Genomic DNA, 13,280 nt, shown 5'->3' with positions numbered 1-13,280 from the left:
AGTGTCATATCTGGCTTGTCAGAAGTCAGCCAGTTCTTTCTTCTTGACCTGATTTCCTCCAAGCCTTTTCCACTGGTAGTGTAGTTGTCAAATATGTCAAAAGAATGAACAGAGCTATGTCATTTGTTTGGTTTTGATACTTGAGCCTGTGTCGTATGTCTTGTTTGGCTGGTGAGTCCATAGGGATGTTGAAAGTAATTTGAGGTGTGATTGCTCCTTTTGAGACTCCAGAAGCCCAGCTCCTCTGAAATTCTGGGAAGTTTTTGACAGGGGTTGGTAAAAAAATTTCAATCAATAAATCCAAATGTATTTCTTTTCTTAGTAGTCAGAGGAGAGAATTTGAGATTTCCTGCTCTAAACAGTATGTTGCTATTTTAGTGCCTTGTAACAATTCTGTAAGGTGGGACATCACCAGGACTGTGCTCTTTAAAACTGCCTCACTTGATTAAGAATTTGTTTTCCTTTGTCCCATCTTATATTATCCTATCTTTAATGCCATGTACTTGTTTGTCGTCGTGCAGCACAGGCTGGTATAAAATTGGAGATTTGTAGGCAGATGTAGAGGAAAAGAACTTTTGGCTTTAACCCGTGGGCTGACCAGGCACCTATGAGACTGGCCAGGTTAAAAGAGAGGGTTGCTTTGTCCTGTGGGGGGAGTGGTGCAGGAGGTCAGCAGGCTTTGAGCTGAGGTCCCTCTTTTGGAGTTTGGATTGCTAGTCTGTATTGGGACAGAAGAGCTTGAATGTAGTGGTTACTGTTCAATGAGGTTGTGGGTTGTCAAAGGAAATGACTGGTCATGACTTCAGTATTTTCATCTGTATTGGACATCAGTGGCTATGAGAGTATTCATTCATCTCTGTTGGTGGCCACAAAATGACAGTAGTGTCTTAAGTTTTTCCTCATTACTGTTGTCATACTGATGAAGGTGAACCTTATCAATCTGATGTTTTGAAAGCAGGTAAGCAGTGTTATGAGATGTCTTAAAATTGTTAGTTTTTCCTCTTCCCACCTGTTTTTGTGGCAGTATAACCACCTATACAGTAGTATGGAAAGTGAAGAGTCTGTAGCTTTAGTTCGCATGGTCAATTGCATAGATTCTACCATGTTAATTTAACATTAATTTATTCAGACAACTTAAAATGAGTTTATTTCTATATACCCTTTTTTCCCTTTTGTCTCCCAGTTGTGTGTAATTTCTTTCAAGTGCCTTGAGTATTCTGTTATTTGCATTCAGTTATTCTACTGCTGTCCCCACTTGTTTTTTATACTTAATGTTGTAAATGTCTACCTTGATTCCACCCCCTGCACCCCCCTTCACATTATCTCCTCAAGGTTTGAGATTTCTTTGCACTTGTGTGATCTCATGCAACATCAGAGCTATGAAGCCTGCTGTGTGTAAATTTGACTTTTTTAATACTGTCCTTGAGTTTTCATCAACAGCTTCAGATGATTAACCTTCTGCACATAAGTGTGTGCTGGGTACTAGAAGTCTTGTTGGTTCCAAGGTACCTTAATTGAAAAATATACTGTAAAGGGAGACCGTATCCATGAGTATAAACAAGAGAGGGAGGGGAGCAGAGTTATGGTTGAGCTTTCAGCCTTAATTCTGGATTTCAAGAGCACTGCATGCTTGGTTTGTTAGCATTAATGTTGCACTAACTTAGGGTATTTTTGCATGAGAGTGTGTGTGTTTAGTCAACTAAGCATGAAATCCCTTGCTTCTGTTTGTCCCTATTAAATAGTGGCAACAAAAGGAACAGACAGGAGATGGGTCCAGAACAAAGCAGAAATAATGGAGTATTTCACCCCCAAAAAGGAGAGTGCAACGAGAAGCACAATGAGTAGGCAGAGACAGACTTGGTGGCCGGAGGCAGTGTAATGTCTTGGAGAGAGTAGTGATTCAGACACGTTTGCTGCCCAGAGCTTCAATCTGTAGTCTCTGAGTGGCACATATATGAGAAGTGTTTGACCACCCCTGCTATGGACACGATAATGCTTTTCCCAGAAGAAATCTCTGTAGGGCTTTAAAGGCACACTGTCTATGATTATCAGCTCAAATAGTGATCCACCTAAAACTGGAATCATCTAGCTGGCGTAGAAATCCCGAAGCAGGAGTAGAACTGGCTAACTTGTTCCCTTAGCTCTTGCATATGATTGTCTGTGTGCATGCAGCATGCATGCACATATACAAGTGAAGTGAATGTAGCAGTGGTGCCGAATATTGCACAGTTCTCTGCAGGCTGCAGCACCTCATTAATCCCAGAAAGGACATCAGTGGAGCAAAGTTCCATGATTCTTTCCTGTGAAATCGTGTATAGCCTGGCCAGCAGCTACTTAGGAGCTGCTCTGGTGTTCACATCAAGTATTGCGTTAAACTAGTGCAGGAAGCGGACTCATGCATACAGAACCACAGGGTTGAGCGGGGCATGTGCGTATCTTGCTGTATGTGCGTTGTTCATGCCATTCAGGATATGGATATCACTTTGCTCAGACCAAATTGATGAGGTTTAGGTGAAAATTGAAGAGATATATTTATGTTTGCTTATAAAACTGTTCTAGATTTTAGTTGATGTGGTCTCAGTCCACTTACCATTAATAATAATTTACTTCTCTCCAATGCCTTTAGATTTATAAACTTTATTTTAGAACCTTTTTGAATCAACATTTGCAAAATAAAAGTAACTTATTCCTTTTGTTTTTGTTTTGTTTGTTTTTCCTCACCCTGGCAGTGTTTTAGAGCACTTTGCTGCAAGGGACCACCACCACCACGACCTGAATATGACTTGGTTTGCATAGGCCTCACTGGTTCTGGCAAGACAAGTCTTCTGTCACAGCTCTGCAGTGAAAGCCCGGAGAATATAGTGTCTACCACAGGTACAATACTGCCTTTGTTCCATGGTGTGCTGTAATGTTCCTCACAGGTAATTTAGAAACGTAAAGCAAGGAGGGTGGAGAATTTCAGCATGGTTAGCTTGGAAGTACCTAATGGATTGTTTTGAAGCTACCAGTATTTACTGTTGGTGTTTGGTCATACATTGTGGAATATACAAGAAAACACACAATTTAGAATATGTTGAAAGTCAAAACATGTATTATGGTGTAATGAAGAAGAACCACGAGAAACGTGCAGTAACAATGTAGTGTAGACAGATATTGAAAGGTTTCTTTCTTTTTACTTTTTGTTTTTAAGAATTCTTGTTCTATGGACAGAAAAGAGGAGAACGTACTATAAATTAGAATGGGGTAATGATGCTCTGAAGCTTAAGTTGGGAATTACTTCTTGTCATACTTGGTTAGTACTGCCTTGTGGTATATGCTGGCAGCTGAAAGAATAAATGTAAAGGAAATGTTAATTTCTGACAATAATCCTTTCTTTTTAGATTATCAAAGAGACTTGTTTATGTAGTAATGGAAGATTGAGATCAATTAACAAAAAGTTTCAGTAGCATTGAGAAGATACATCAAAGTATACACAACAACCACAACTAAAAGGCATCTTAAGTCCAAAATATTTGAATATGCACACTGAAGTAGAGGAACCAAAATGCCTAATACTGAAAAGAATATTTTGATTAAAAAAAACTAGAAAAAAACCAAACCAAAACCCAAAACAAAACAGGGAGCACCAGAAAAATCCAGAAACAAGCATGTGGAGTGAGGAAAAGGAGTACCTGGCTGCAAAAGTCAGAAAGAGGACAGATGAGGTCATAGAGATGGAAGAAATGTAATTCTGTGGCCTCTGTGATTTACTAAGGTTGATTTACTAAGGGGACGAATAGTGTTTTGTGAGTAACTTGTGTTTATAGTTACATGGCTTTATGTCGTAGCTGTGGTTCATGGGTTTGAATTTTATGCTTGTCCCTTAGCAACCCTATCTGATTTTCAGTGTGTCTTTGTTTAAGGTACAAGAACATAAAGTTATTCAATATAACTGTAAGTAAACAAAGTGAAACAGGTACCAGAAAACACTGGGGTTTTATCTGTGATCGGTAATAAACCCGTTTTGTTTACAGTGATGTTCCCCTCTCCCTGAGTTTTATCTTTAGAATGAACCTACAGTTAGCCCAAATTATGCTTCAACACTTTAGACCCTGAAAGAAATAGTAATAGCAATGTAAATAGTGTAGATCTGCAAAAGGAAACAATGAAAATATGTTTATTTTAAAAATAAATTTCCTTACATGTTTCTAGATAGTTGAAATGCATAACATTATTTAGTTAGGCAACTTGAGGAATGAAAATGGGCTCTGGAGAATAATACGCAGCATCCAAGCCAAAATGGTGCATATCTAGACTATTCAGCTTGTTATGAATCTAGCCATGTGTACCATATCTGTGCTATATGAGAAGATATTGTTGAGCATCGCAGTATACAGTGTGACAACTTCACTCATCTTTTAAACTCTAACCTTTATTTTTGCTGTTTTCATCAAAGCCGTTCAGGTCCATTCCATTTTTAACCCCTTTCCAGGAAGAGTTCAGAGTTTGCTTTAAGACAACAGCAACAAAAATATTTCAGAATTACTCCCTTCAGATTTTTTTGCTCTTTACTGCATCTAGTGCTGACAGTGACCAGAGTACTGGAGTACAGCCTGTTGGTCTGATCTGAGAGAAAAAAAAAAATCTTATTCTGTTTAATGATAGCTAATAAACTTCTTTACTCAGTTTGCAGATATGTAATCATGTTGAAAATATTTGTGCTAGATGGAAACAAATTTAATGTCTTTCTGGACATTTTATGCTTGAAGAGCAGACATAATTTTTCCCTTATAAACTATTAGGTACACTTACTTATATGTATGTATGCACTGGACATGCAGAATGTAGTATACAGTGAATTGATGGATTGCTGGAGGCCTTTCATATTTCATTGCTCTTGGCTGTCTGAATTTTCATTTAAGAGTAGTCATCACATTTTTAGAAAGTTTTTTTTGATTTAAGCCTATAACAGGCTAGTAGAGAGTTTTTAGGTGCTTCTAGTGTGTTTGTAACTGTTTTAATACATACCAATTTAGTATGTAAAAGGATCTTTCTGTTAATAACTTTCATAGACAGGATTAATATTCTAGGTGTAACCAAAACCTGTGAAGTTTAAATGTAAGAAAATAATTATTTGAATTGCATGTTGTCTTCCATGCCTTCTAAAAATTGCAGGAGGATTACTTCATGTTACCAGTAGTCTGAAATCTGAACTTCAATTCCAGATGCGTTAAAGACAGTTTTGTAAAGGTATATTCTGTGCTAACTCCTTACCAAATAGTAGATGGCCTGGATGGAACTTCTGTGCTGAATTTTGTATGCCAGCTATTTAATAGTATCATTACAAATTTCATTGCTGAAACACTCCCCTCTGCCCATATTTGAAGCAGCAAAATCCTGGTTCTTCATGAAACGAGTAGTCCTTTCTGAACGTGTCCAACTAATTGCAAGTGGTTTCTTTAACAAAAAAACTTACTCATACTCTTTATTTCTCTCCTTAGGTTTTAGTATAAAAGCGGTGCCATTCCAGAATGCCATCTTGAACGTAAAAGAACTCGGAGGTATAGCATTTATTAATTTGATTCTAAAAATGTGCAGTGTCGAAAACTCATCATACCAAACTGTTTTAAGTCAGTGTGGCTGGAATTCAAAACTCTGAGTTTCACCACAGCTGATAAAGTTGAGAAAAATTGTACATATACTGACTACAAAGAACAAAAAATAAAAAGCAGGAGGAGCAGAAGGCAGATAAGTGCGATGTATCTCCTTCATGTAATTTCTTGGATTGCACTGTTATACAGAATTTATACAAATATTATACAGAAATACAAACTGGACTGTAATTGTAGTACAGCCCATCTGGCAGCTCAAGGGAGCATGCTCGCTGTGTTTATTGTACATATAGGGTTTTACTTATGAGCATTGGCTCAGGTAACTATGTGAACAATTGACAAAATGGATATATTTACCGCACCACTAAAAGTGTTGCTAAGGCAGCCAACTTCGAATGAGTTATATTCTTTGAGACCTATTTTCTTGTTGGATTTGTTGGGTTTTGGAGGGATGATTGTGGTTTTTTAATTGTCTGTATGCAGGTAAGCTATTTGGCTGTCCAATTCTGATCCTGTCTTAAGCGGTCAAGAGGTAGCTCTGTTAAAAGGAAGAAAACACTCTCCTAATGAGAGTTCTCGTAGAGTATAATTTCATCTAATGTTCTTCTAATTAAAAACAACACGTAAATCTTCTTTATATTCTAGAATTTCTGTAGATCTTTATATAAATATAGCAGAATGAATCTTGAGAATGTTGATTAGATTTTCAGCAAGGTTTGAGCATTTCTTAAGGCAGAAGTTAACATGGCTCTTGAAGGGAGGTTCATGAGATACAGCAATGTATTAACAGCCAGTATTTAAAAAATTTACAGCAGAAACCATACTGTTAACTGCTTAGATTCAGCAGCCAAGCAGTTATGTGAAACGTATATTGACTGCATAGTATCCTTCTCATTTGGTTGAAGCAGTGTCCTTCCTCGAGGTTGGAGATGGTGCTGGTTTTCACCATGCTGATACTGCTGATGAAGCCAGGGTTTGTTTCCTTGTTACTACTACAAGGGTTGTAAATTATCAGGCAAAGCATACAGAACATAGTCTCATTGTCTCTTCCTGGTCTGGTTGTATCTTCATCTGCCTTTAGGATTAGAGACATGGAACAAAGTTTGGTGTCTTCTTTTTTTTGTACAAATTTTTCTTTGAAATATGTGATACTAGAATGTAAAAAAAAAAAAAACCCCAAACAACCAAACCATAGTGTCTCTGATTTTTGTTATTGCATTTGTTTCCTAAGCCAGGCTGCCTTCCTTTGAGAAAACAAGGGTTTTATCCAATTTCATAAATGTTTAAAGTTTTGTTAAAAACATTGAATTTGATCCTGAATAAGAATATACATAGCTTTCAAATCAAACATAGGTGTATGTGAACTACTTGAAAAGGAGGTCTTGCATTATTTACTCACCAAGTTGAATTGCCTGTTCTCTAAGTTTATACTTTGATAGTCAAAATCCCTTCCTGCTCCTGAGTAATTGAAATAATACTATTTTCTTTAAAAAAACTTTAAAACTTCAGTCCATAGAAGAATATATGTAATTTAGATTACTGTGAAGACATAGTATCATAGAATAGTTAGGGTTGGAAGAGACCTTAAGGATCATCCAGTTCCAACCCGCCTGCCATGGGCAGGGACATCCCACTGGATCAGGCTGCCCAAATCCCATCCAACCTGGCCTGGAACACTTCCAGGGATGGGGCAGCCACAGCTTCCCTGGGCGACCTCTGCCAGGGTCTCACCACTCTCATGGTGAAGAAGTTCTTCCTAATGTCTAGTCTAAGTCTGCCCCTCTCCAGTTTATACCCATTCCCCCTCATCCTATCCGCACAAGCCATTACAAATAGCCCCTCTCCATCTTTCCTGTAAGCCCCCTTCAGGGACTGGAAGGTCGCTATAAGATCTCCTCTGAGCCTTCTCTTCTCCAGGCTGAACAGGCCCAACTCTCTCAGCCTGTCCTCATATGGGAGGTGCTCCAGCCCTCGGATCGTGTTTGTAGCCCTCCTCTGGACCTGTTCCAACAGCTCCATATCCTTCTTGAGGATTCCAGAACTGGACACAGTATTTCAGATGGGGGTGTCACAAGAGAGGAATTAGAGGGGCAGAATCGCTTCCCTCGACCTGCTGGCCACGCTTCTTTTGATGCAGCCCGGGGCACGGTTGGCCTTCTGGTCTGTGAGCACACATTGCCGGCTCATGTCGAGCTTCTCATCAACCAGCACCCCCAAGTCCTTCTCTGCAGGGCTGCTCTCAAGCACGTCATCACCCATCGTGTACTGAAAACGGGGATTGCCCCAACCCAGGTGCAGGACATTACACTTGGCCTTGTTGAACTTCATGAGGTTCCCACAGGCCCACTCTTCTAGCCTGTCCAGGTCCCTCTGAAGGACATCCCGTCCTTCTGATGTGGCAGCTACACCACTCAGTTTGGTGTCATCTGCAAACTTGCTGAGGGTGCACTCAGTCTTGCTGTCAGTATCATTGATAAAGATATTAAACAGCACCGATCCCAGTACGGACTCCTGCAGGACACCACTTGTCACGGATCTCTATCTGGACTTTGAACCATTGACCACTACTCTCTGAATACAGCCATTCAACCAGTTTCTTATCCACCTTACCATCCACCCATCAAATCCATATCTCTCCAATTTAGGATGAGAGATGGTGTGGGGGCCTGTGTCAAAGGCTTTACAGAAGTCTAGACAGATCACATCCGTCAGTTGACCTGTGTCCTCTGCTGCTGTTACCCCATCATAGAAAGCCATCAAGTTGGTCAGACAGGACTTGCCCCTGGTGAAGCCGTACTGGCTGCCATTAATCACCTCCCTGTCCTCCATGTGCTTTAGCATAGCTTCTAGGAGGATCTGTTCCATGATCTTCCCAGGCACAGAGGTGAGGCTGACAGGTCGGTAGTTCGCAGGGTCATCTTTTCTACCCTTTTTAAAAATGGTCTCAATGTTACCCTTCTTCCAGTCATCAAGGACTTCTCCTCACTGCCATGACTTTTCAGATATCACGGAGAGTGGCTTGGCAGCCACATTCCCTCAGGACTCTGGGGTGCATTTCATCAGATCCCATAGACCTATATATATTCGGGTTCCTCAGGTGTTCGTGAACCTGATCCTCCTCTACTGTGGAAGGGGGTCTGCCCCCCTGGTCACTATCTTACTGTCCCATGACCCAGGAGGGGCAAGGAGAGCGGTTATCGGTGAAGACTGAGGCAAAAAAGTTTTTGAGTACCTCAGCCTTTTCCTCATCTGTTGATACATGATCCAGATTTCCAGTCATCAGGGGTATATTTTCTTTGATCTTCCTCTTTTGATGTACCTGTAAAAGCCCTTTTTTACTTCCCTTGCCAAGTTCAGCTCCAGCTGTGCCTTCGCCTTCCTGACTTCATCCCTACACAACCGAGCAGCATCTCTATACATGTCCCAGGTTCCCTGTCCTGGCTTGCACTGCCTGTGCCATGCAGTTCCTTCTTCTTTTTCAGTTTAACCAGCAGATCTTGACTCAGCCATGCTGGTCTCTTCCCTTTCCTGCCTGACCTTCTACATATGGGGGCTGAGTGCTCTTGCGCCCTGTGGAAAGTGTTCTTAAATATTTTCCAGCTCTGTTTCGCTCCTTTTTCTTGGAGGACCACATCCCAGGGGTTCCTACCGAGTAATTCCTTGAAGAGCTGGAAGTCTGCTTTCCTGAAATTTAGTGTCCTGACTATACTCCTCACCTGTCCCATATCCCTCTGGACCTTGAACTCCACCAGTACATGATCACTGCAGACCAGGCTGCCAGCGATCCTAACGTCACTGATGAGTTTGCTTGTATCGGTGACCATAAGGTCCAGTATTGCTTCTCCTCGGGTTGGGGTCTTTATCAGCTGGACTAAGAAGTTATCTTCGATGCACTCCAGGAGTCTCCTAGATTGCCTACAGGTTGCTGTGCTACTTTTCCAGCATATGTCTAGGTGGTTGAAGTCCCCGAGTAGGATGAGAGCTTGCGAGCGCGAATCGTCCTGTAGCTGGAGGAAGAAGGCTTCATCAGTTGTCTCACCTTGATCGGATGGCCTGTAGTATACACCAACCACAAGTTTCCCATTGGCTTGTCTATCTTTATTTTTTCCCCACAATTTTTCAACCTGTTTGTGACTATTGTTCAACAACATTCTTTCAGAATGTGCTCTTACTGGGATAATGGAAGTATCTCTCTTATTATGAAACTCAGCTGAGTAACAATATGGAAAGAAGTTACAGATTTGATAATTTCCTGTTACGGTGAAGCAATCTCTGATAGGAACTGAGAAAGAAATTGTGTATGAGAACATACAGGAGAGTGGGAGAGACTGGAAGAATAAGGCAGATGATAATATTTATTGTGCAGAAGATTCTAACAGTTTTTCTGAAAGAAGTTTGAGATGCTGAATGCTGAGGTCTGTTGTCAAGACAGATAATGAGCGTGCAAAGGCAATAGAAAGCTTTTTCTCTGGTTTTAATAAATTCCAGCTTGGCTGGACAAACTACCATTTATTCAGCATATTTGTTTAGTCTTTTGCTGTTGTAACACTGTCAAAACAGAATATGAAATTGTAGTGTCTCCTGTGACGTAGATAGTTATTCAGACCTAAATCATGATTATAGGTCCGTTCTGGAGGTCAACTGATAATTTACAGTTGTTTTTTTAATAATAAGTCTATTTTATAATTTAGTTTGCCATGTTGTAAATGTGGGCTTAGATGCTACTGGTAAGACGCCAAATACTGAGCCTGGTCAAATTTAAAAAATGATTCTGGATGTGAACAGCTCTTTTTCTTCTTACCAAGTTCGAAAATACTAAAAGCATCTTCTAGGGTTTAGTTACATTCTCTGTTTTATGTACTAAAATATATTGTCATATGTTTGCGTTACATTTTTGTAACCTACCCAAAGGCCTTTTCCACAAGCATAGCGAATCAGCGTGTAGTATAGTCTTTGAAATTTCATTTACCACAAAATGTGTGAAGCGCTTAGCAAGAGCAGAGTGGTTAATATCAGGAATGCTCAAGTCTCCAGCTGGCTGAGCATGCCCAGGAAAGAGAGATGAGAGCTGTCCTCCCCACTACTGTTGCTTCATAAGCTTCATGACCAAAGTAATAAATTCACACTCTTAGGCCAGCTGAATTAATTGTCTAGGTGAGAGCTACAGAACAAATAACTTTAAATAGGATTGGTTAAACAAAGCATGCGTATTTTGCCTTAATTTGGAAGTAAAGAGCAGCAGAAGAGAGAGAGAGAGTAGGAAAGGGAGTCATGCTGTCATGCAATCCAAGGTGAACGGAAAGTATGAACCCCTGAAGAAGACATCAACAGTTGTTGGGTGGTATCTGCCTTGTGAGGAAATGAGGGAGAAAATAATGTTAAGCTATCAATTAGAATTTAGAATTTGAATAGTTATAAGAAAGCACTCTCCTTCCTTGCTCTGTGGAGGGGGAGAGAGGTACTGAATGCCCTTGTAGCAGCATAGCCTTTCAGAGCTGCTAAAATTTCATCTAATCATCAGAAAACTGATACCACAAGTAAATACCAGCTGAAGTCATCTTCACAGGGACGAACTAGCACAAAACAATAAAATCTCCACAGTGTATTTGAGTAAAAAACAGTTGACACCTCTACAAAATCTGGTTGTGGAGTGCATGCAATGCCATCTGTGACATATCCTGCATCTAACAGTTTACAGAATGACTTAGCAGATGAAATTTTTAGATGACCCTGATGAGCTGTCCAAGCTGTGAGTTGCACAGAGACATTGAGCTTCTGAAAGCATTAAAGATAGATCTGTTTGCTATCAATCATATTCAGCCTGCTGTTCAAATGGTGCCTAAGCCCTGGCTCTGTCACATAGTTTCCTCATTTCATAGACTAGAGAGATCATTTATACCTGCTTACATGTCTTGTAAACATAAGTTCTGGGGAAGCTCTGATGAGAATTCAGTATTAGGGATCTTTCCACTGTTCTTTGGAAATATTGTTCTTTTTCTACAATTATCTTTTCTTATAGTGTGAATAGACAACCCACTACCTGTGTTATTCAAAACAAGTATAAGCTGTGCAAACGATGCCCATCAAAGCTAGGTATAGTATGATAAATAAACACACAGTTTCCTGGGTACATTTTTTGTGGGGTGGGGAACCAGTTGTTTTTGTCAGTGGGATGTTTTTTGCTGAGAAACGTAGAACCTTTGGTTTCCTAAAAAGGTCTGTCTCCTGTTAGACTTGCAGCTCCATTTTCTTCAGGCAGAATCAAAGGGTAGAGTTTAGCAGCCTAGTTCAGCATCAGAAATGATACCTACATTGTATGAACTCCCTCCAAACAAAAAAGTTTTTATTTTTTTGATTCTAGACAGAAAAGGCCTTGATCCTTTCAAAGGCAGATTCAAACTTCTGTGAGCCAGTTAGCAGAAGGGCTAGACGTACAGAAATACACAGCTCTGGAAGACTTGCTGCTTTCTTTATATGCTTGCTAGTCTTAAATGCCGTAGAGAAAGGTGCATTTTAAGCTTTATTTGAGACTACCTGTACTGTTACCAAAGGTGTGACTGCAGCTCAGAGGAGGGTACAGCAGTCATCAGCCTTCTGAGTTGTGCTGCTGGTTCTGAGATCCTGGCTGTTACTGAGTCCTCCAGGAAAGATGGAAAAAGGGCAAAGGGGGGTAATGGGTTGAAAGAAAACTGTGACATTATTTTCTTATTGCCAGCCATTCTTTGCTAGCCCTGTGTGTTTGTGCCTCTAGAAAAATGAAATTGAAAAAAAAAAAAAAAAAAGAAGCAGGAGTGAGAAGAGAAGGACTTGGGAGTGCTGGTCAATGAGAAGCTCAACATGAGCCAGCAACGTGTGCTTGCAGACCAGAGGCCAACCGTGTCCTGGGCTGCATCAAAAGAAGCGTGGCCAGCAGGGTGAGGGAGGGGATTCTGATCCTCTGTTCCTCTCTTGTGAGACCTTATCTGGGATACTGTCCAGTTCTGGAATCCTCAACATGAGAAGGATAAGGAACTGTTACAACGGGTCCAGAGGAGGGCTATGAAGTTAATCAAAGTGCTGGAGAACCTTCCATATGAGGACAGGCTGAGAGAGTTGGACTTGTTCAGCCTGGAGAAGAGAAGGCTCCAAGGAGACCTTATAGCGACCTTCCAGTCCCTGAAGGGGCTACAGGAAAACTGGAGAGGGGCTGTTCTTGAAGGCTTGTGGGGATAGGACAAGGAGGAATGGGTATAAATTGGAGAGGAGCAGATTTAGGCTCAATATAAGGAAGAATTTCTTCACGATGAGGGTGGTGAGGCACTGGCAGAGGTTGCCCAGGGAAGCTGTGGATACCCCATCCCTGGAGGTGTTCAAGGCAGGTTGGATGGGGCCTTGGGCAGTCTGGTCTAGTGAGACCATGGCAGAGAGTTTGGAACTGGATGGTCTCTAAGGTCCCTTCCAACTCAAACTATTCTATGATTCTGTGATTCTGTATGTGATTTTGATATTGAGAATGGCTGTCATACGTGAAGTCCAGTTTAGCGTCGTGTGCCACCTGCTGCAAACTATTAAAGCTTCAGACTTCGGGCTTAAATAAATGTTAAAGCATATTGCAGGGGACATATGGAAATAATCTGTAAGATTTTTTTAACAAACTTATCAAACAACCTTTATATTTCTGACTGAAAAAGGAGATTTTTGTTTCAAATT

General features: G+C 40.6%; 1 protein-coding gene across 3 annotated transcripts in view; it reads left to right on the top strand.

Moving 5' to 3' along the window:
- Window positions 1–13,280, top strand: part of ARL15 (ADP ribosylation factor like GTPase 15) — a 217,971-nt gene that overhangs the window by 72,361 nt on the left and 132,330 nt on the right. For all 3 annotated transcript variants that reach the window (XM_054053547.1, XM_054053545.1, XM_054053546.1), the window contains 2 exons: window positions 2,730–2,874; window positions 5,481–5,540. In XM_054053547.1, coding sequence (XP_053909522.1) covers window positions 2,730–2,874; window positions 5,481–5,540 — 205 coding nt within the window. The remainder of the gene's footprint in view (window positions 1–2,729; window positions 2,875–5,480; window positions 5,541–13,280) is intronic.

This window comes from Cuculus canorus, chromosome Z (assembly GCF_017976375.1).
Source record: "Cuculus canorus isolate bCucCan1 chromosome Z, bCucCan1.pri, whole genome shotgun sequence".
Classification (NCBI taxonomy): Eukaryota; Metazoa; Chordata; class Aves; order Cuculiformes; family Cuculidae; genus Cuculus; species Cuculus canorus.
The sequence above is the reverse complement of the archived record's forward strand: the minus strand, read 5'-3'. Positions and strand labels throughout refer to the sequence as shown.